This window comes from Cuculus canorus, chromosome 14 (genome assembly GCF_017976375.1).
Source record: "Cuculus canorus isolate bCucCan1 chromosome 14, bCucCan1.pri, whole genome shotgun sequence".
Classification (NCBI taxonomy): domain Eukaryota; kingdom Metazoa; phylum Chordata; class Aves; order Cuculiformes; family Cuculidae; genus Cuculus; species Cuculus canorus.
In genome coordinates, this window is record NC_071414.1 from 20,247,971 (window position 1) to 20,270,073 (window position 22,103).

A 22,103-nucleotide genomic window follows, 5' to 3' on the forward strand; every position below is an offset into this window, starting at 1 on the left:
AAGGAGCTAAATTTACACTGCTTAGAGAGCAATGATGCACTTGAAATGCAGAGCAAACATTGCCTCCCCATTAAACTCTGTACCTCTACAGCTTAAAAGCGTCTCTGACAGACAAGCCAGGAAACGGTTTTATTCTTTCAAAGGTGGAGGCACTCTCCTGCTGTAGGAAGCCGTGTCTGCACACTCCTACCCTTAGCGGTGTCAAATGGCAGCAAACAGGCAGGCGCCCAGCAGACCCCGGCTCAGAGGCAGCTCCGGGTGACTCCTCAGCAGGCGCCGCTCTGTCACCACAGACAGCGCGGAGAAACCGGCGGGGCCACTGACCCAGCAGCGGGGCGACTGGATGACGAGGGAAATGCCACACGGCAGCCTCAGGAGTTCCAGCGCCACAGACCCGTGCAGCAGCCTGCATTTGTATCCGGAAGCCGCCAGGAGCCAGCTGCTAGGGACAGCAAACGCACCACGTCTGTAATGCACTCCACACCTCTACAAAACACTGGGGTTTTAAAGAAGAGCTTAAGCCATGTACAGGCGAAGATGTGGCCTGTTTGAGCACGGCGGAGGCAGCCCTGCTACACCCACAGCCCATTCCCAGGGCAGCATTTTACCTGAGCAGCTGAAAATTTTATGCTGTCTCTGAAAAGAGCACCTAATACCTTGCATTCTTTTTGTAGCCAGGACAAAACACCTTCTAGTTAGATATTTGTTATCTGAGCTCAGCTCCTTCATTTCACAAACACTACATTGTGGCCTTTAATTTCCATCTCCTTAAGGTACTCAAGTCAGCCAAAAGGAATCAAAAAGAGAAACCAAGTGAAAACGACAGAAAAGTGGCAGCATTTAAGAGGCAACAGATGAAACATCTACCAACACAACAAAAAGTGCTCACAACAAATGCTCCTTAATTGTGTGGCCTTAAAATTGCTCATGACTTGGTCAGCTGCTCTGCTCCCCGCTGGCAGGGATCACCACAGCTTAGATACACACAGACTAATTAGACCACATTTTAAACGAGTTTTAAAACCTGACACACACGAGGCTGAAGGTAGGGGTCACCACTGCTCCTCCTGGACTGGAGACATCTCCCAGACTTTGCCTGCAGACCACAGAGCATCCTTTCTCCTCTCCAGAAAAGCCGGGCTCTCACCAATAACCCAGACTGGGCTGTGCCAGAAACTGGGATTCACTGACATATCTGCTCAGACTTTGGAATTACACAGGAGGAAACTTTTACTGGCAATGATGTGGGTGCACATCACATATTAACATCTTTTCTGAACAGATAAGAAAATAAATAATCATAACTGCGTTGATTTCCATGCAAATGCACTGTGCTTGCTACAAAGAAAAGAAGGGCAGGAGAACTTCATCTCTTACTTTTTCATTCAGAGTTGTAATAAAAAAAAAGAGAAATGTGGCAAATATGAGGAGCCATAAAACATCACTGTCATTCTGTTCAACATTAAAAACTCCTGCCCTCATAATGGGCTCTTAGCTACAAAAATAATGATGAAAAACGTCAGCGCCTTTGGTGCCCATGAGCAGTTTCAGACACAGTAAACTTCTCACTCTGTTTCTTTAGAATACAGGTATTTAACATTGACTGTGTGAATACATGAGAGTTCCTGCAGTCTTTCACACAAGTTGAATATTCAAGACAGTACTTTCTCCTGCTCTTCACACAGCTCAGTCCCTGCTCCATTCTCTCCACCTCCTTGCACTGCTGCCTCCCACTGTCTCCTGACTCCCTTATCCCAGCTGAGTCTCTCCAAATTGATAGACGGAGAAGTGCGCTGCTGTCAGGAGACAAGGCAGGAACCATGGTTTGGCTCTCAAAGAAACATCCTTTTGTATTCCAACCAATTGTACCGGTGCAAGAAAAGCAATGCCTTTTTGGTCAGGCCATCAGGAAGGATGTAGACCAGGTGCTGGAAGATAAGAAGTAAATGGAAGTTTGGAAAGCGTTTATCAAGCATTGCCAGTCACACGAAACATATTTAGAACTCTGAATATTCCCTTTGTATCACCATTTCTTACATCTGGGTACAATGTGCCTCACAACTACTCTGCAGCCAAGCTCTAACAGCTTGAAGGAAACAGAACACACGGATACAGCCGGAGGGAGATGGATGCCTTGGAGCAGCGGGGGAACAGGCAGGACTGTGCATTTACACCAGATCTGGTGTGTTTGTAGTTTTCTTTTGCACAGATCTGCAGACACAGCCGAAATCGCTAAAGGATTCCTAAAGCAGCATTGTGGAGGTGCTGCGAGCTGGTCTGTTTTATCCGCCAGCTCCACGCTGTCGTAAGCTGGCAAGACGCGTTTCACTGCTCACGGTCATTGCTTACGCCAGCAGAGCTGTCTGCTTCAGTCTGTTTCTTTCCTTTCAAGCCACAACAAAAAGATCTTAGAGTTATCAAGAACAAGCAAATGAATGCCCATTTTGTTTGAAATACATCTCCATCCACAGCTCGAGGGACACAGACTCCAACATCAGTTTCTGAAGCACAAACAAGAGGCTGAGGCTGTTGGGGAGGTGAGAGTGTCTGAGAGCACTGAGGCTGCTGCCCACGCCCATGCTCCAACACCTCCAACTTCAGCGGGAGACCGACAGGCTACTGCTAAGGCCGCTTACAACCCAACCCTTCAACAGCATCAACCTCTCTGTCCCTAGGAATAATTAAAGAATGGCATAAGGCATGACTTGAGCCGTGGATATCTAAGTTGATCTAGAAAACAAATTTCTCCATTAGGCAACTAAAAACTAGTAAGTAATGGTAAATATTGGTTGATTATAGTCCTGCAGTACCTAAGAGTCATGAGCCCAGCCATGACAATGCATCATTTTCAGGCACACAGATGCTTTCATTGCTTTCATTCATCTGAAACAAGAAACAAACAGGAAGGGGAGGCAATAAACCCCTCTTAGTTATTCATCAAAGGCTTTAATTAAATATTCCTTCCAGAGCTCCTGCTCTTTTCTGCCACGTATAGGTTTTACAGAGTCTGCCCAGCACAACCTGCCCCCTGCCCCTCCCGAATCTCTTCAAGGCACAAACTTCCAAAACTTTCCCAAAACTTCATTTCCCAGTGGATGCTTCGGGAGACGCTGCTGTTTAGCCCAGTTTATCGATCTGACATGACTCCCAGGAACAGAAGGCCTTTGAACGCTGCCTGCCTTGCGATGCTCACTGGAGAGCCGGGTAGCTTTTATCCTCTTTCATAATTCTTAGTGAAAGACAGAGCTATTGAAGCACCCGGAGCCTGCAGGGAGAGGGACTGCAGCGCCTGTAAACACACTGGGCTGCCAAAAAAATCTAACGATACTGGAGAAAAATGTGTGACATGAAATAAATTCCCATTGACTGCTTCTCACTATTGCAGTCTAGAGGTGCTACAGAACCACAAATGATTATTACAGCATTAGCTAGTACAAGGAGGCATTAGGAGGAAGAACTGTTTCAATGCCTGGGGGAAATCAGGAATAAGAATGAATTACAGAAACGGATACAGTCACACATGCCGTGCTTTGAAATGTATTTGAAATAAACCTATTACCATAATAAAACTAAATCCGGATTTGTTCTGCTTATTCTCTGTAGACAAAAGAAAAGGTCAAATATTTTTTTCAACAATTAAAAGATGTAAAGAATCCAGACTTAAAACATCCATTTAAATTTGAGTACAGATAATTTGCTGATTTGAAAATATTTAGAATATAATAATTTGAGGAAGAAATTCAAGCAATAATTGACATACCTTCTTCACATCTTGCTTTAAAAATGACTGAGCAAAAGCATCCAACACACAGTTGAGCAAACCTGCCCCCATAACTGATATTCTGCCTTTTTGCAGATGGCCCTAGGAAAGGGGAACACAACAGCCTTTATTTCTGCCTACTTCATGACACTAAGTAGAAGCTCTGCCTTAGGAAGCCAGTGTTTTGACACCCCAGTAAGGAAGGCACCCATTAGACTCAGACATTCCCATGACACTCTCAAAGGCAAACACGATGAGATACAGGGACATGTCAATGGGAAGTACGGAGCGGGCACATCCCACAGCCTGCACTGCTGGCCCCTGGGCCAGCCACAGCCATTTGTTGTTTCTGTCAATACAGTAAGAAGACCATCCCATGGAGTTCAAGTGAAGGAGCTGGAGAACAGGAGCTCCTCTCCACCACAGAACAGACGTCAGCTGTGGAATAATTTATTTATTCATTCTGCAGTTTGTCATATTCTAATCCCAGCTGGCAACCAAGCCCCATGCAGCCACCTGCACATCTCACTCCACAGTGAGATGGGGAGGAGAGAGAAAATAGTGACGCTAATGGGTTTAGATAAAGACAATTCAATAGGACAGCAAAAGGGAGAGAGAATAATAATAAAATATACAAAATGAGTGATACACAATGCAATTTCTCACCATCCAATGTCCGATGCCCAGTCCAGCCCCGAGCAGCAACCTCTGGCCCCCAGCCAACTCCACAGCTTATACACTGAGCATGACATCACGAGGCGTGGAAGATCCCCCTGGCTGGTTGGGCTCAGTTGTCCTGGCTGTGCCCCCTCCCACTTCCTGCGCACAGCTTTCTATGGCAGACCATCACGAGACACTGAAAAGTCCTGAACTGCTTAGCAGCACCTAAAACCATCTGTGGGTTATCAAAACAGTATGCTGGGGCTCCAGGTGAGATTTCACCACAGTGGAGGAGCAGAATCCCTTCCCTTGCCCTGCTGGTCCCACTGCTTTGGATACAGTCCAGGATATCGTCAGCTTTCTAGTCTGCAAGGACACATTGCCCTGTGACCTCCCTGTCCCCCATGTGCCTTAGCAGAACTTCTAGAAGGATCTGCCCCGTAATCTCCCCCAGCACAGAGATGAGGCAAACAGGTCAGTTGTTCCCAAGCCCCTCCTTTCTGCCCTTTTTAAAAGCCCTTGGATTGATTTCCACAGCACACAGCTGGTGATGCCGCATCATTACAACACAGTCACAGGGAGAAATCTATTAATGAGAAACAACTACTAAATTATTGACTAGTTAAGTACGGCAAATTTGGTCTAATTGTTTTCATGATGGGAGTTTAATTAAACTGTCTTTAGTATAAAAAGTCTAGTGATATTCTTGTTCAGATAGTGTCAGGGAGAGTTTCCAAAGCCTGCATGGCTTGCAAAACCAAATTAAAAGTTACATCCACTGCAAGGCTCTTCAAAAGAGGGAGCTTTTGTGCATGAGATCTTTTAATTGCCATTCCCAGCTGACGAGCACTGCTCATGCATCAGGTGCATCTCTCCACAGCAGGGAGACCTGTTCACACCCCATGCCCACCACGTGGCAAGAGACTTTACATACCTGCTCATTTCAGCACGATGGGAATGAGAAATCCCATTCCCATCCTGCCGTCAATGTGCATAAAGACATTTCTAGGCTCCACTCTGCACTAACATAAACGTTGCTCTTGCAGGCAGAGTCCTGCGGCAGCTCCCACCTCTGGGGCACGGCGGGCGAGCCACTGGAGAAGAAAAATTGCTTGGAAACAAGTATGCTCCATGCCAACAGCCAGCAAGCAGGAGGGAGCTGATAGTTTTTAAAGTGCTGTCCGAGCATCTGTTGGCAGACACGAAAGCAAAACGAAGCTCTGGCTACGCCTGCCATGGGGGAACTGCAGGGCAACCTCCTATGACTACAGAGCAGGGTACAGAAAATTAATTTCCAGTCATTATTTGTGCTCTGGCCAGAGAACCCAGCCTCGCATCTGAAGAAGCCAGAGGAAAGCTACAGGACATCTGCAGTTGCTGCTTCCTCCTCCAAGTAGATGCTGGGCACTTCTAAGGCACTGACCTGGGAAACGGAAGAATTACAGTTTTCAGGAGGAAAAAGAATACGCTAGAATCACTTTTCAGTGTCTTAAAAGCACTCCTGGCCTCAGAGGAGAAGACTGAGGAGTTGGGAGGGAAGCGCATGTGCTGTGGTCAGTCCTGATGAGAACAAACAGCTTTCTCAGTGACTACTAAAGGCCATAAAAACACTCCGAGATTTAGGGACGCTGCTTGGGCCAAAGCCAGACTTCCAAGACCACTACAGGCCAAGCTACTGGAATCACTGCATGCTTTCTCTCCTGCTGCTAATGGCTAATTTATGACAAGGAAGGAAACCAGAAGCCATTTCCAAAGAGTTACATGCAAGGCAGCCAAACCACCATCCACGGCGTGAGAGCAAGAGAAGGGCTTGCAGCTCTGCAGGCTCCAGGTCCTTGCACACATTTAAGGCAAAACCATCAGAACCAGGAAGGGGCACCTAAGCACTTTTAAGCGTACAGGTTGTAAAATAGCACAGTTGTTTAACCATGCATGAAAGTAGCTGGACTGTTCTCAATGCGGACTATCTGCTGCAAGATACTCTGTAAAAAAACCAAACACTAAATGAAGGCTAACTCCTCTTGTGACAACGTGTGAAGAAAGGACTGTCACTAATGGAGACACGAGAAACACTAAGAAATTGCACAAAACAGGCCTTTATGTCTTCTACAGCCTTTAAGGAATCACATTTTACCTTCTTCATAGGGACCCTGCGATGCCATCTGTAACTTGCAACGTGCTTATAGGCTCATTAAGTATTATTTTAATTCCCTCCAAATTCACTTACAGAATGTTTTTTTGAGAGATTGCAACCCAGTGTGTTCAGGAGCCATGGATCAGACATCTGAAACAGGCGCTCAGCTGAGAAACAATTGCCCAGGGTTTACTACCAGCTGCCACCTTCTTGCTGAGTTCCAAAAGACTGGGCTTTTATAAAAATACTGGCTTACTGCCCAGCAGTCGTGAGAGCTGAGAGCAATGAGAGCGTTACGTCGGGGTGGGGGTACAGCTCTACATTCACTGGGGCTCACATAACATTCTAAAACAGCTTTACATTTTCAGGTACAAAAGTTAAAACCCCATCACTGCCTGTAAAAGAGCCACCCCCACCTGTTACACCTGGGCATGCTCAAGGCTACAATTTTGACCATTCAAGTTAAATATTAAATCATTTTTTCCTAGGGAATTTTGTTCTCTTAACTTCTTCTCTTTAAAAGTAAGTTTTCTAATTTAGAAAAAGTCTCTAGGAAACATGATATTTTTAAACAAGATAACCCGCAGTGAAGCATTAAGGTTTTACAACTTGATTAAGTTTCTCTAGAAGTAGTTACTCTTCGTAACATTGCAGGAATTATAATCTGGCATGTTGCAATTCTCCCCCAGTAAATAATCCCCTTAGACAAATCTGATTTAAAAAAAAAAAAAAAAAAAAAGGGAAAAGTTACAGCAGCAAATATTACTATTTTTTCAATAAAAATGAAGTAGCTGGAAGACTTCACAGCATAGTGAATATGGAGGGAGAAATGCTGGCAAATTGACAGAGCATTGGGGGGAGGGAAGCTTGGTTTGCATTTCTTTCCAATGTAATTCAGTATTTCCGCTGTGTTGTCCGACAGAAGGCTGGGAAAGAGCTTGCTATGGGCATTCCGTGCTCTGCCTCAGGAAGGGGAGCATCTGCATCCACCACAGCCCATGCAGGGTCTGGCTGGAGCCACTGGAGAACCCTGCTAGGGCCAGAACAGTCCTGTCTCATCACACGTTTATTTTTGTATTGAGTTGGACCCAGTGACAAGGACAAAACTATCTATTAGGAAACAAATTACTATTATTTAGCATCTCCAAAAAAACAGCCAGCTTTTAGAACCGCTTTGCCTTTTAATATTTAATGACCCAGATCAAGAACAGAATGCTATCAAGAGAGAAGCCAACTGGCAGGCAGCCCAGGTTAAAGGCTTCTCTGGGACAAAAGAGCACCTTCTCAAATAGTGGCATTTGGAGGGGTCTGTGCAATGAAATCCTTGCATGGTTTGGCTTTCAGAACTCTAACAACCATCCCATTAATAATATGGAGCATCCATCTCCATGCACTGCAGCACAGAGCAGCATTCTCGGGAAGAGTGGTTTACTGCGTGTGAAGAAAATGGCAATAATGCTCAGCTTTCCTGAATCTCAGGGCAACCTCATGAATGACGTGCCTAGAAAGAAAGCATCACCCTGGAATTCAGAGCCACCATTACACATGAGAGACAGCAGGCATCTCTAAGTGTATGATAAAGATCACTGGGAATAAAAGTCCACAAGTTCTTCTCTCATGCCAATAAATATCTGATCACAGTCACCGTATCAGGAAGAAAAGTGGTTATTTCCACGCAGTCATGCTCTTCTCTGTCCCCACGCGCTGGTGTAGCTGTTCCATACATCCTCCACCCAGGCGTGTCATTTTACTTGCCTTATTGCAAGCATTTCTTGCAAGCTCAGCAACTGGGAAACAAAAATCTGCGTGGTATCAGCAGAACTGATCTGACAACCATGCTCTGACCCAAGCAGATTTATGGTCCTGTCAATAGGACTGGGAAATGGTAACATCTCATTTTTGATATTGTAGGAATTCTGGCTGATAAAGTGAGAGCCTGAGGATCGGTGATCGCTTTCTGACTGTCAGCAGCCTATGAAGCCATCACACAAGTCCCTGATTCCTGGAACTACATTCTGATGTGGGAAGTGAAACAGCAAGTGATCCCTCCAAAGGGATCATGAAAGCCAAATAGCATGATGCCTGTGGAGCGCCTGAGGCTGGACCCACACAGCTCACTGTGCTTCCTTCCAGGGGCCTTACATCTGATCCAGAGAGCACTGCAGATGGAAAGCATCACAGAAGTGCCAAGGAACCATACGACAAAAGAACTTTTAACAGACACGCTATGCCTGGCTTTTCTAACAGCCTACAAATACACTGAAAATTCAAGTATTTCATGCAGTTAAAGCACATGCCTTGTGGGGCAGGGGTAGGTGTAATATCTTCTTGGTTTTGCCTACACAATCCAGCACTCAGGAACCCCAAGCATGCCTGCAGTGCCCAGCTTCCACTGAAATGCGACTGGTACATAATTAATCCTAAAGGTTATGAAAAATTTTAATTATCTCCTTAAGAAAAGTCACGCAGCTTTACCTGTTTTCTCTTTCACTGTTCTACAGCCATGACGTGTTCCTCCACAGGACTGGGATAAAAATGCACAGGGTAAAGGCTACCACTTCTCACGTGGGTAAAGAGGCTCACTACCACATTCCAACTCGGAAGCGGTGTCACAGCTTCTCCCCACAGGTACGAGCTCCCTGACAGACCCAGTCTGCAGGCTCTACGCAAGTTATCGGGAAGGAAGAATTCAGTAAGATTAGCTCAGTAAGACTGGAAACCAAACAGAAAACCCACAATAGTGCTACAAGAAAATACACCTGATAGGGAGACTCTGCTAAGCACATCCAGCCAGAGAGACTGTTCCCTCAAGGAAGAAGCAGGACAGGTACAGTGTGGTGTCCCCCGAGCACAAGGCTCCACTACGGAACGTTTCGCTGTACTGCAAAAGCTGCTGGAAGATTTTGACAGCAGTGCATCCCCTTGGACTGCAGTGTGGGTCCCCCTGGCAAGAGGGCTCAGAGAAGGGCTGGCAGCAAGGGGAAGGGACTGTTCCTGCCTCTTCCTGCTCAGTGTAACCTCATTTTCCTTCAGCTATATGGACAAGTCATTTCAAGGCTGGAAGAAAGATTCTTGCTCCAAGACCTCCACTCAAAAACGAATTATTCCAAAATTGTACAGGTTGCCAGTAGGGCAGCATCCTATATAGGAAATGCATGCACAAGAACAGGACTTCTCCAGATGAACAGTCTGTTTTGGAACTTGGAGAATTTGCCTGGCTAGAAGTGAGACACAGAAGGCTACAGGGACCTTACTCTCCATTGCAAAAAGCAATCAATACTCACTGAAATAATGAACTCCAAACTACAAAGTGCAAGATCATTTATTGAACTCCAATAACTCTCAAAAGTTACTGCAAGCTCTGTGCTAATACAAAGGCCAGACAGAAGAAACACAGACCACTGCACTAACATGAAACAAAACACGAAGCTTTGAGTAAGGTGGGGAAATTGCATTTCAAGGCTCACTCAATTTAGATAACGCAATTATGATGGGCAGTAATAGGCAGTCCACGATTCTACTATAAAACAAATCTTGGGTTTTAAGTCATAAAAGTTATCAGCTCCAGAACAGGCTGCTCTAGAATCCAGCTCTGCAATTTTTTTCTTACTGCAGAATGAAAGTTGATTTTAAAAGTACAAGGTTTTCAAGTCCTTTCCTACACAGAAACCGAGGCTTCTCCACATAGTGCTGTTTGAGATGGCAGCAGTGCCATAATTACATTATCGATGTAACTCGCACTCCGTAAGGCCCAATCGTGTGAAACAAAGAGCCATTTACATATATCTTTCACTAAATAGCAGGCTCTATTACTCTGGTATTTAAACAGAAATAGACTCAATTTCCTACCCAGCACAGTAAAAGAAATCACATTATGAGCCTACAGCAGATGTAATGGCTAGGAAAGTCTGACAGCCACAAAAATAGCGTTTCCAGCCAGGCACGGTCTCCCTGCAAGGCTTCCGCTCCCCGGGGACACCAAAGCCAACAGCAGCAAGAACAAAGAGATCGAAGCCTGGCTCTTATTCAAGCCCTGCAGTAACTCAGTCCCCCAGCCCTCCTCCCTGGCACCAGTGGCACAGGAGCCCCTCCCTGTCCACAGGGATGCCGACCGCCCAGAGCCTTCAGCCCTGTCCTGCGGTCTCCCTGCCTGGCAGCACAAACACAGCCTTCCCTGTGTCACCTCTCTGCAAGGACGCAGGGCGGGTGCTGTCGCAGGTGGCAGTGGCTTCAGCACCGTCATCCCCAGCTCCATGCGCTGGGCCACAAGACACAGCAGGGGCTTCCAGTACCGGAAGGGGCTGCGACAGAGCTGGGGAGGGACTTTTTACAAGGGCAGATAGTGACAGAACGAGGAGGAACAGCTTTAAATCGGAAGGGGGAGATTTAGATTAGACATTAGGAAGAAATTCTTCATCATAAAGAGGGGCGAGGCCCTGGCCCAGGGTGCCCAGAGCAGTGGTGGCTGCCCCATCCCTGGAGGGGTTCCAGGCCAGGCTGGATGGGGCTCGGAGCCCCTGAGCCAGTGGGAGGTGTCCCTGCCCATGGCAGGGGGTGGAACTGGATGGGCTTTGAGGTCCCTTCCGACCCAAACCATTCCATGACTGATTCTGCGATTTATTCTACTTGTTTTTCCACTGACCTTAAGCACTTTTGAAGTGGTTGTGCCATGAAAGGACGTAGCTGCTGCTGAGGTCAGGCACCAGAAAAGCCCACCAGCATCCCTTGCCCTGCAGATCTCCAAACCCACAGCTCGCGGGCTGCAGAAGATTCCTACTCGCCCATTTTCAGCAAAAGCTGGGGAGGCTGTTCAGGACACTTCTTGCTGTGAGGGTGGGGAGGGTCCAGGCTGCCCAGAGAGGTGGGGGATGTCCCCACCGCTGGAGCTGCTCGAGGCCAGGTGGGATGGGGCTCGGAGCCCCTGATGCAGGGGGAGGTGTCCCTGCAAGGGGTGGGCCTGGGTGGCTCCGAGGTCCCGCGCAGCCCCGCTCGCGCTGCCGGGGGAGCCGCTGGCCGCGGAGCGAGCGCCGCCCCGTGGCGGCCTGGGAGCCTCGCACCGCCCGCAGGAGGAGCCCTGCGCTCCACTTCCCTCTTCCTGGAAACCACAGGATCGCGGGATGCTTCGGGTTGGGAGGGACCTCACAGCCCATCCAGCTCCACCCCCCGGCACCTCCCGCTGGATCTGGCTGCCCGGGACCGTCCTCGAGCTCCTCCAGGGACGGGGCAGCGACAGGAGTGCCGTGGATCGATTGTTTTCCACACGGAACCGATTGTGTTCATTATTGTTAGTCATTATTCTAAATTCAGGGAATCAAGACCCCCATGTACCTTTCCTAACTGGAAAGCGCAAGATCATTTATCAGAAGCCACGGTTTCCAACCACGCCGCTGTTTCCTAGGAGTTCTTCGATGGGAATTGCGGGACTCTCGGAGTGGCTCCGTGTTCGCAGCGCGGAGAAATCACTGCAGGTTACACGTAACGATTTGTTTAAAAGTGAAATATTTCAAAGCAAGGAAGGGCTGGTTTTACATGCGAGATCAAACGGAGCCCACATAAATCAAACCAGCAGCTTCAAAGACTTGCAAAAAATAATAACATTTAAAGTCATAAATATTCCGATTCTTTCTTTTTTAACTCTGAGGGAATAAAGCGGCGACACTGCAAAATCAGCTGAACCCTGTCAGGCTCCTCCACTTTGTTACCGGTTTGGAAAAGTGGTGGCTGTGAATAAATGTAATTTTAAAAGCTCCAAAAGTCCAGCAAATGAACTGCACAGATTCCTGCTGGGACAAAGATCAATAAATGCAAAAGCCTTTCACTTACTCCAAATACAAACCCATTTGCTACAGCTGAATGAGAAGTTTGGCTCGCAGTTTGGGTCTCTCCTTGAGGTGACACCTGCACAACCTCAGGGCACCCTGCAGAAACCTCAGGCTGGGGCCAGGTCCCCTCTCAGCCTGCACTCACAAGGGGGAATGAGCCTGCCCACCCCACAGCCCCTGGCACGCAGCGGCTCTGCCCAGCACTGGCCACACCAGCCCCGATGGAAGGCGATGCCCCTACTGCCGCCACCATCTTCCTCACATCGCGGGTGTCTGCAAGGTGTACTCAGCAGAAAGAGAGCAGTCCTTGCAGACCACCCACCACCATCCGCACACCCAACACATCCCTCGGGATCGTGCTCTGCCAGTGCCTGTTGTCCCACACCGACCGCCGAGGGGCCGTTTGCTTCAGAAACACACAGCAAAGGCCAAGCATTTTCAAGCATATCTCTAAGGCAGCACACAAGGATAGGGAGCCCAGCATCCGATGCCAGAGGCCACCCAGTCCTTGGTGGCGCTACTCAACAGCAGCAGGGGATGCAGTTCTGCAGTAACGAGCCCATTTCCTGAGAAACTGGGTCTCATCCTGTTACAGCACAGCCATATTTGAAACCTAAACCTGAGAGATCCATGGGCTTGGGAGAGAGAAGCCCACGCTGACACTTTCCAGAGGCTTAGTGCCTTCTGTACTCCATCCTCAGAGATCCTGAGTTGAAACACCCCAGTAAGGTAACACATGGGATTTCTGTGAGCCAGGAGATCCTAGAACCATAAAATAATTAAGGTTGGAGAAGACCTCTAAGACCATCAAGTCCACATTCCAGTGGACATCCAACTGAGATATCTCGGCACAAACATGCCCTAGAAGAACTCTGGCTGCTTTGGCTTTGGTCTCCTCTGAGAGCTCATCTGGTGGCAACTTCTCACACTGTTTTGCCACAGAACAACATCCAAATGTTCAGCCTGCAGAATCCTGACAGAAACGACCAGAGCAGGAGCCCTGAAGTCAGCTCAAACTCTGGGACTTCGGAGTAACTATGGCAATTAGTTTTTCAATCATATCAAATTCCTGGCTAAAAGCATGTGCTGCACTTTGCTGCCACACACAAATGAGGGTTATTTTAACCTTTCTGCTCCGCGCTTCTGGCTGTCATAATTAGCCTCACTATTCACCTCCAACCTCCCTTCTTCAGCAAGATAGAAGCACGCTACAGAATGCAATTTCCATTTGCATTTCTGCTTGGGTTCAAGCCTTTCACAATGGGAAGCACTAACTCTGCTTCTCCTCTCGCCCCTAACAGCCAGGCACTCAAGAATAGCAGCAAAAGGTGGCCCTGCCTTCCCTTTCCCAAGTTTGTTCAGAGTTTTCATGTGACTGTTCCAGAGCACATCTCCTGCTCATCCATAGTGTGGCAGTCTAAACTGCACGCTTCACAAACCTGACTGCCCAAAGACACAACTCGGGATTTCTGCAGCAGAAATGTTTGCTTTTTTTCCCTATTATTTTTTTAAGAAAACACAACCCCTAAATGCCTGTTTGCACAGTGCTGTTCTAGGGCAAGAAAGGAACAGCTGTAGACAGTTAACAGAAATAGAAGAGAAATGGAAATACTCCAGACTAAGCATCTCTGCCTATATTCACTGTCCAGAGTTCTGGTGCTTCAACTTGTGACATTTGGGGGATTTCCTTTGTAAAACAATTTTACACACATGAAGATTTGAGTTTCAGTACAGAGCATGACAGCACTGCAGGGATCCAATTCCATTTTGCACTGAGCCATCAAACACCAGAGAAAATCAGGCAGTCAAGGAAAACAAAACCATACCACCACATGTTTCAGCAATTCACACCCCTCAGCAGTCATTTCCACACAAGATGGACTCTGAGGATGAGAAGCTGACCCCACTGACATCACATGTAGAAGCCTGGTGACTTCTGCAAACAAGAAAAACTTGTTATTTCTTGGTAGGAATGCAATGTATTGCCTCCCACTCCTACCCAAATCCATGAAACCAATCCAGTTGTTAAGGATCTGGCAATTTTTAACATCAGGTTACTTAGCAGGAGGTATTCTGTGCTTCCCAGCACCCAGGACGGCAGCAGCAGGGCTGCTCACTGCATGTTGCTGCGCCACCGCTGATGAATTGGGACTGCTTCGGCTGCAAGGGAGCACGCAGGGCTCGGCTCTGCTGCTGTGCCCACCAGGGCTGCCCTGGGCACTGGCCCCACAGCAAACATCAGGCAGGTTCTGCATCAGTCACACGGGTGCCCAGGTGCCAGAGCTGGCTCTGCATCTCCTGAGCAGGGCTGCTCTGGGCTCCTTCCAGCACTGCCGTTGTCCAAGCCGGACCTCTGCTCACAGGAGATCGAGACTGGCTGAAACAAAAGAATCCTTCCTTGTGTTTTACGTTGGTCGCATCAAGGATTAATTTAGCCCAAAGTCAACATTTGTTTTAACATCTTGTCCTGCAGAGAGCATTTGCAAGCCCATTGACTTCTGTGCCAAGAAAATGCCCTGCACTGTACAGCTGCTCACTTGGTGTTAACATTTAAACACATGCGGCCAAAACAAACATAATGGAGCCCGCTCTGTTCTTTGCCTGTGTGTTCACAAAAACCTGTCCCAGCCAGAGGGCAAAAGCCCCGCATCAGGTACAACAGAGATTAGAATTCATCCCTATTTCTCTGCTGCTGTTCAAAGGAAAATGCCAATGAAAAGGACAGTATTGAAGCACAGCTTGGAGCTCGGCTCCAAGACACAACAGTGCTCAGAAGGAAGACTTAGTGGGATGCTGTCTTGCTAGGAACAGATACCACACAGAAATGCTGTTTGCCTGTGGTTAACACAGCCTTCCACTGCTGCAAAACATTTCCATTTGAAAGCCTACATAAAAGTCTAACGATTGCTGCAGCACCAGGCCAAAAGCCACATCACACCCAGCAGTGACACAGGGGTCAGATTCTGCAAGGACAGGAAACCAGAACTTATTTCCACTGATCCAGCCTTCTTTCACATCCCAGCACCATGCCTGAGTCCGTGGAAGGGCAGGTGCTGCTGTCCTAGCTGTGCACAGTCCCTTATGCCATAGGGCAGCCGTGCTGTACTCCCACCGAGCCCATCATGGCTCAGAGCAGGCAGGATTTGATGCATCAACACCCCCCTCGGATGTCTTGGTGCTCTACAAGCGGTAGTTGGGCTCTTTCTGGCCAAAGACAGCCACAGCTTTACCAGCATCGTCCCCGCTGGAAGCCAGCACTGGACCCAGCCTGGGTATCCTAGGGATGCCAGGCAGTGTGAGGGAGCCCAAGACTCATATCCCTTGGATGTAGAATCATGGAGTGGTTTATGTGATATGTTGTATTCTTTTTTAACTATTTTAAAGATAAACAGCATTATTTCTAATCGTATAATCATAGAATCACCAGGTTGGAAAGGACCCACTGGATCATCGAGTCCAATCATTTTGCAGAGAAATCTTATAACCTGCCATAGGAAAACAGAAACATGGTCATAAATTACCCTGTCTGGGTTGCAGCCTCAGCATGAAGCACACACCTGCAGTCTCTTAACAGAGCCTCAGCAGCAATATGTGCATTAAGGCTGCAATAACATTACTTGTGAATATAAAATGTAATAAGTTAAGGCTTTAGGGAAAACACACTAAGTCCCCCGTTTGCCTCCCCCTCCTGAAGCCCCTGGGCTCTGTGCCACCAGTGGCAGCCTGCGAGGCATCCCGCAGCATTGCTTCACCTGGACTAATTAGCATTTACCTTCAGCAGATGACAACATGAGATTAATATTAAGCAACAGAAGTCCTGCCCACTACCAGCCTGATCCTGAAAACTGCTGAGCATTGTACAGGGGAGGTTTACTTCAGCACTTCCTAGCGAGTAGACTAAAAACTTAATAATCTCTATTTATAATAATGAAATTTTGTGCACTTTTGAGTGTTCCAGTTTGGGGAAGGATTTTCATCTTCTTCCCATGGATCAGACCCCAGAGGAATCGTTGCATCCACTAACAGGGATGTGAGAATCATTAAATGTTCAGGAAACGCCTGTGACTCTGCAGGGCAAGCACAAAGTTAATGACAAAAGACAGCAGACTTTTAAAATGTTCAGCACGTTAAACCTAGGGCAGGCACTGCTCTGCTGCGGAGCAGCAAAAAAACCAACCTCACACTCTTAACACAAACCTCATACAAACCAACCTCCCTGACACACTCCCAACATGCCCAAACTGCATCAACTTTTGCTGCTTTTAATGGTATTATCAGAGCACCCGCTGGGTCAAGACCCAGCTGTGCCAGGCATGAGATCCCAACCTGAGGGAGAGTGCTGGCAAATTCTAGTTGAGTTCCAGATGCCAGAGACATTTACACAGGTGCTGAACTTCCAAATGCTGATCATTTCCTCCAGCATCCAGGTTATGTTCACCCCCACTGACAGCACCTCTGCAAACCCACACCCAGGCAGATGCAGAAGTTAGAGGTGCATGTAGCAGAGAGGGGGACAGTCAGAAGCAGAGGAGCAGTATTCACATTTACTGTGAGGTGTGTATAGCATGCCTTTCCCAGGTTTTAAAGACTTGTCATTAGAGTGAGGCTGCTTGAAGGCTGAAGAATTCAAAGTCTACAGCAAAGCAGTGCAGCAGTGCCTGCTGAGGGAGGGCAGTCTGGTCAGGTAGCACAGATCCGGCAGGGCTGCAGCCCGCTTTCATTGCAAGCCAGACATCGGAGAGCCCTATAGGACTCCCTGAATCGGTTTGCCAGCATTGAAAACTTGCTTCCATGGCACAGTGAGCAAGGAGCAGAGCCTGACCCTTTACACTGGGAACAGCCGTGTTCAGCATCACCTTCCTGAAAGAAAGAGATGATTAAAGAAACATCTGTTAATGGATATCAGACAAAGTCTGTAACATGCTTGAAAGAGGGAAATTCTGCCTTCTGGTCTCTTAAGTAATTGTTGCTCCTGACATGCCACTCTGACAATTAATACTCAGCTCTCTACAGCAAGATCTTCAAGAAAAAGGTTCCTGTGTATTTGGGAACAATTTGTAGATGTTGCTACGTAAGGAGAAGTTAATGCGACTGGGTTTATAACACAGCCCTCTCAAAATCATTTGTCCCCTCCTGCAAGGGTCTGCATAGCTTCAGCCATCTTGCTGTCCTTTCTTATCACATCCAGGTCCACAGCTCTGTCCTCACTTCCAAGCAACTCCTCATTCCTCCATGTGTTTCTCTACTCCCTCCCCCAGTTCCTCATCATCACTGTGCACAGTGCTTTCAGGCTGTCCCTTGGCCCTGTAGCTCGCTCCAGAGTGCCAGGCAGATTCTATCAAATCCCATCTTATAATTCAGTGCTAACCACAAAGCCCAGAAATGATTCAATATCTGCATCGGAAAGAATGTATCACAGCATAGGTTCATTCCTTTGCTGCCAGGTTCAGTCCTGCATCGTTCCTGTGCAGCAGTTCTGCCTTACACAGCACCGTAGAATGAGGTTTCAGCTCCGACGTTGGGAGCGGCATAGTGGTGCCTGCTTATGACTGCAATAGTCCAAACCAACCGACTGTCAGAATAACAATCTTCCTATGGTTTGCTCATCTTTAAATGAATGTTCATGTTATCAGTGTATAGAAAGTCCAAAATTATTCTATATGGGTTTAGGACCTTCAAGTTTTACTTTTTGTTCCCAGCCATCAAGGAGAACAGAAGTACTTCAAGTTCTTGTAGGGTTAACAAATTTCTCTGGAGCAGAGAAATCTTCCTTCTCCAAAGTGTGCTCCTCCACACATTTACCACTCCTCCACACAGTCACCTGATGGAGATCTTTTCCACATATTCCCTCAAAGGCCAGAAGTGATTTTTTTTTGGCAACTAGGATAGGCACCTGCCAGAAGGTGGCTTGATTCTTGGCTTTTCTGTTAAAGCCCTCTTTCTGAAAATCAAGTTTCTTTCAAAACTGTCAAAGGCCAAAATTCCTACTTAGTTTCTCAGGGCTGGTTTCGGTTTTCTTGAGGTCCTGTGAGCCATGGGCAAGGCTGATGGTTGCGGAAGGGCTGAGGTGACCTTCACTCAGCACAGGAGGTCGGTTGCAGAGCTGCAAAACTGCAGTGCTTCGTGTTTGCCCTGCACAACAGCCTGTTGTGTGGGATCAGATTACGGTCAGACTAATTGGGATTCGGACCAACAAAGACTAACCCATGAGAAAACAAGTGGAGGGCACAATCTTATTTCAGCTGCTATTACAATTTCAGCCTGTGGCAGTCTCAGCCACAGAGCAGCTGTGTTTAGCTTTGTCAGGATGGAGAAACTCCAGCCTGCTCTTGTTCCACTGGGAGACAGAGATGACGGATGGAGCTAAGCCAAGCTACATAAGTGTCAGTGATCTCAGGGGAAGAAGTGAGTGGGAGACATGAGCATCTGGAGACAGAAGAGTTGTCCCCAGAGCACAGACTGCCACGCAGCGCCTATTGGTTATCCCCAAGCAGAAAGAGGAACAAAGCGGTGCTTTTAATCCAATTTTAGTTCAATGTCAGATGCATAGGTGGGGCCTGGGCAGGAATACTCAGTGGTCTGACCAGAGCTGTGTGAGACCCAAAAGCCTTAAGGGGGGGGGGGGGGGGGAAGAAAAACACATTTTCTTTTACCTGCAAGTACTGGCAGGCTGCCTTTTTCTCCTCGTCCACCACTTTTTTATGTCCACCACCAAATGTCTCTCTCCTTTCCCGGTGTATGAAGGTCCAGTCATTTATCCCCTCAGTGTGGATGATTCTCCTCATGAGCTCTTTCTGGCCAATCGGTGCACGGATGATTTTCAGATTATTGGTGTAGATGATGATCTTGCCAAAATCTATAATTGGGGAAGCCTGTAAAAGGATCTTATCAGTGTCTCACCTGTATAAACACACTCAACAAGCACTGACAATCCGTGGGCTTCCAGAAGAACATCCCCTCCACCAGTCACCTGCTCATCTGGCTCTACAGCACAAGGCAGCCTCACACAGCCACTCAACATGCAAAACAGAATGGCACTGGAGAGACCACCCTAATGGGCCATGGGATCAGACCCAGATGTCAGGACAAATCCTAGGAGCCTCGCTTTAATGTCGTGTTCTGGATCGGGAAAGCTTCCTGGGATGTACATGCTCATTCCAACCCATATGCAATAAAAAAAAAAATGCACAATTCTAAGAGCAGCAGTGTGGGAATACATGGAAATGCAACCTCTGTAGGACTGACCTGCCTTTCTTTGAAGGTTGCATAGTTAGGAGGTGGCAAAGAAGGGGGTTCATGGTTTTGGCCAGACACAGAAATTCCCCTCAATGGTGACCTGCCCTGCAGCCTTTGACAGAGTTTCTCAGATTTAAAAAAAAAAAAAAAAAAAAAGCTTTTCTTTGTAATTTATTAATGCTAGCAAAAGTGTCAGATGATAAAAGACCCTCACACTCTAACGCTAAATTGTGTCCTTGACAGTGAGGAGCCAGCCTAAGCAACCATCTCTGGGCACACTTGAATTGGAATTCCTTTCTAAAGATTTTAAAACTAAACTTGATGTAGTCAAACATTTCTCCACTCTGCTTACCCAGCCCCTTTTCCCTTTGCACTGGTATCTCGTGGCCATTACCCCAGCCTATTGTTTTACACACTCTTCATAGTGCACTCTATTTAAGTACCTGTGTCAAGAAGCGATGCAAAAGATGTCCTAAGAAAATACTCTGCCAGGGTCACATCATCTGGCAAAAGGTGGCTGATGGCTCTCCTGGCACTTGCAATCTCCTTCTCTATGAGAAGCATGGGGGGGAAGGGAGGGAATCATAAGCCCTCACCATTTACAGAAGGCTTCAAAAGCCTCGCGCTCCTTACAGAGACGTGGCATCTCCAGATACCAAATGCTTGTTGATGCAAAGCAAAACTGATACTGGATGGTGATTACTCAAGGTATTTATTGTTAGAGAACTGTGGAACAGAGCTGAGTGTTACCCAAGCATAGAGAACAAATGAATGGTGTGGATAAGATCACCTTGTTGCTCTGGCTTTAGGCAGGAGAGATTCATCGTGGTTTGATGTTTTAAGTTAAACTACATGCCCAGTGTATTAACTAAATACAGTTCAAATATCAGACATCTGGGTTTCCCACATGCAACTGTGATTAGCACCAAGAACTAATAGACACTTGGTGTATTCAAATCAAAGCCATAAAAAGCATTTTATACTTTTTAAAGCACTTATAGAATCACCCACCTGGCTACAACCAGGGTTATGTGGGTTAATAAAACATCCAGAGAAGCTAAGCCAGGATTGTCAGTGCATCTGACAGGGAGCTCTGACTCGCTCAGAGGCTCCTGGCACACTGCCGTGGCACTAACCTTTCTGCCAGCTGAAGTCATGCAACTTTAATGTTTTAAATATAACCGATTAAGATAATACCCACCTCACATTTGACTGCTTTCGATGCATTAGGATGACTGTGTGTAGATATTGATATACACGGAAATATCTTATCTTACTCTACAAAACAGACAGATGCAAATCCACCCTCTGAGAATATGGAGCACAGTGAGCAGATGCTGTTCACTTGCTGGCTGTGCTGCTGCAAAACCTGCAGCTCCTGCTATTGGCAGAGTAAGTAGAGTACAGAATTTGTGGGATTAAGGCTGAAGATTCATCCTTTTAAAATCCTGGACTGACAAAACTGAGTTTTATCTGAATGAGGTTCTATGCTGAGCCTCCTGTTACCATATGGCTATAAGAGGGCTTGGTCTCAGGTTGGTTTCCAAGCAGTGTGACATCCCCAGGCTGGACATCACTTACCCTGCAGTCGCTCTCAACGGGCTGGTGGTTGCTGAGGAGCGGCGAGTTGCTGGTGAGACTGTAGTTATCATCCTCTCTGAATATGCTGATGCGCTGGGCAGTCAGCTTGGCTGGTGGGTACAGTCTGTTTTCTGGCTTTTCCACAGCCCCACAGAAATGGTCCACTGGCTCAAAGCTGTGGCGGAGGAAACGCCGAGAGCGCTCTTTGGCTGGGAGCTCAAGCTCCTGCCCGTCCTCAAAGACTTGTTTTAACACTCGCCCACTGTAAGCTGATGATATTTTGAACCTCACTTTGCGGGGCCTTCCCTCGTGCCGCTGACTGAGTTTCTTCTGGGGCTCATCCATTATTAGGATTTCAAGCTACAGGTCCTGGAGATCAACCCCAAGAGCTTTGGGTCCAAAAGAAAACTCCCCAGCTTCCTCCAGCCACACAATGTATAATTCAACGTTCCTAGTAGTTCCTCTCATCTTACAGCAGAACTGACACCACGGTATTAAATATTGATAGATATTCACAAAGAGAAAATATCGATGGTGGTGAAACATGAGGCGGGTCAGTGAATAGGGGACAGGTTGTCTCACCACAAGGAGAAAGGAGTTAACTTGGGGAGGGTAGGATTAAAGAGGGAACTCTGCCTATCTTCTGAAACCATGGAAATGTTTCTGCTGTGTGCTGTGATAAAAACTACCCCAAATACTCCATCCCAGCAGCTTTTCACAGTTTTCTGACAAGGTGAGAAGCTAAAAAGAAAAGTTCACAGAAAAAGCAATCCAACTTCACCAACAGCAAACATGAATAATTCCTCTTCCATTCTTGCTCTGAAACCCTGAGAGCACAAAGCTCCATTTAATTCCAATCCAAACGCGTTCCTCTACAGGCTGGTGGAGATCAAATTAAGATTTTCTCGCT

The 22,103-nt window shown here is 47.2% G+C and overlaps 1 protein-coding gene across 16 annotated transcripts in view; it reads right to left on the reverse strand.

Moving 5' to 3' along the window:
* The window catches only part of GRXCR2 (glutaredoxin and cysteine rich domain containing 2), a 145,794-nt gene extending 124,004 nt beyond the window's left edge, over positions 1–21,790 (reverse strand). For 15 of the 16 annotated variants that reach the window (XM_054079210.1, XM_054079212.1, XM_054079209.1 and 12 more), the window contains exons 1-3: positions 21,194–21,790; positions 19,030–19,248; positions 11,197–17,236 (exon numbers count right to left, since the gene is read on the reverse strand). In XM_054079210.1, coding sequence (XP_053935185.1) covers positions 17,057–17,236; positions 19,030–19,248; positions 21,194–21,538 — 744 coding nt within the window. In that variant the 5' untranslated portion in view covers positions 21,539–21,790 and the 3' untranslated portion in view covers positions 11,197–17,056. Of the gene's footprint in view, positions 1–10,737; positions 11,173–11,196; positions 17,237–19,029; positions 19,249–21,193 lie in introns of those variants that run through there. The other variant, XR_008452164.1, reaches the window with a different exon arrangement.
* Positions 21,791–22,103: the final 313 nt, after the last annotated feature.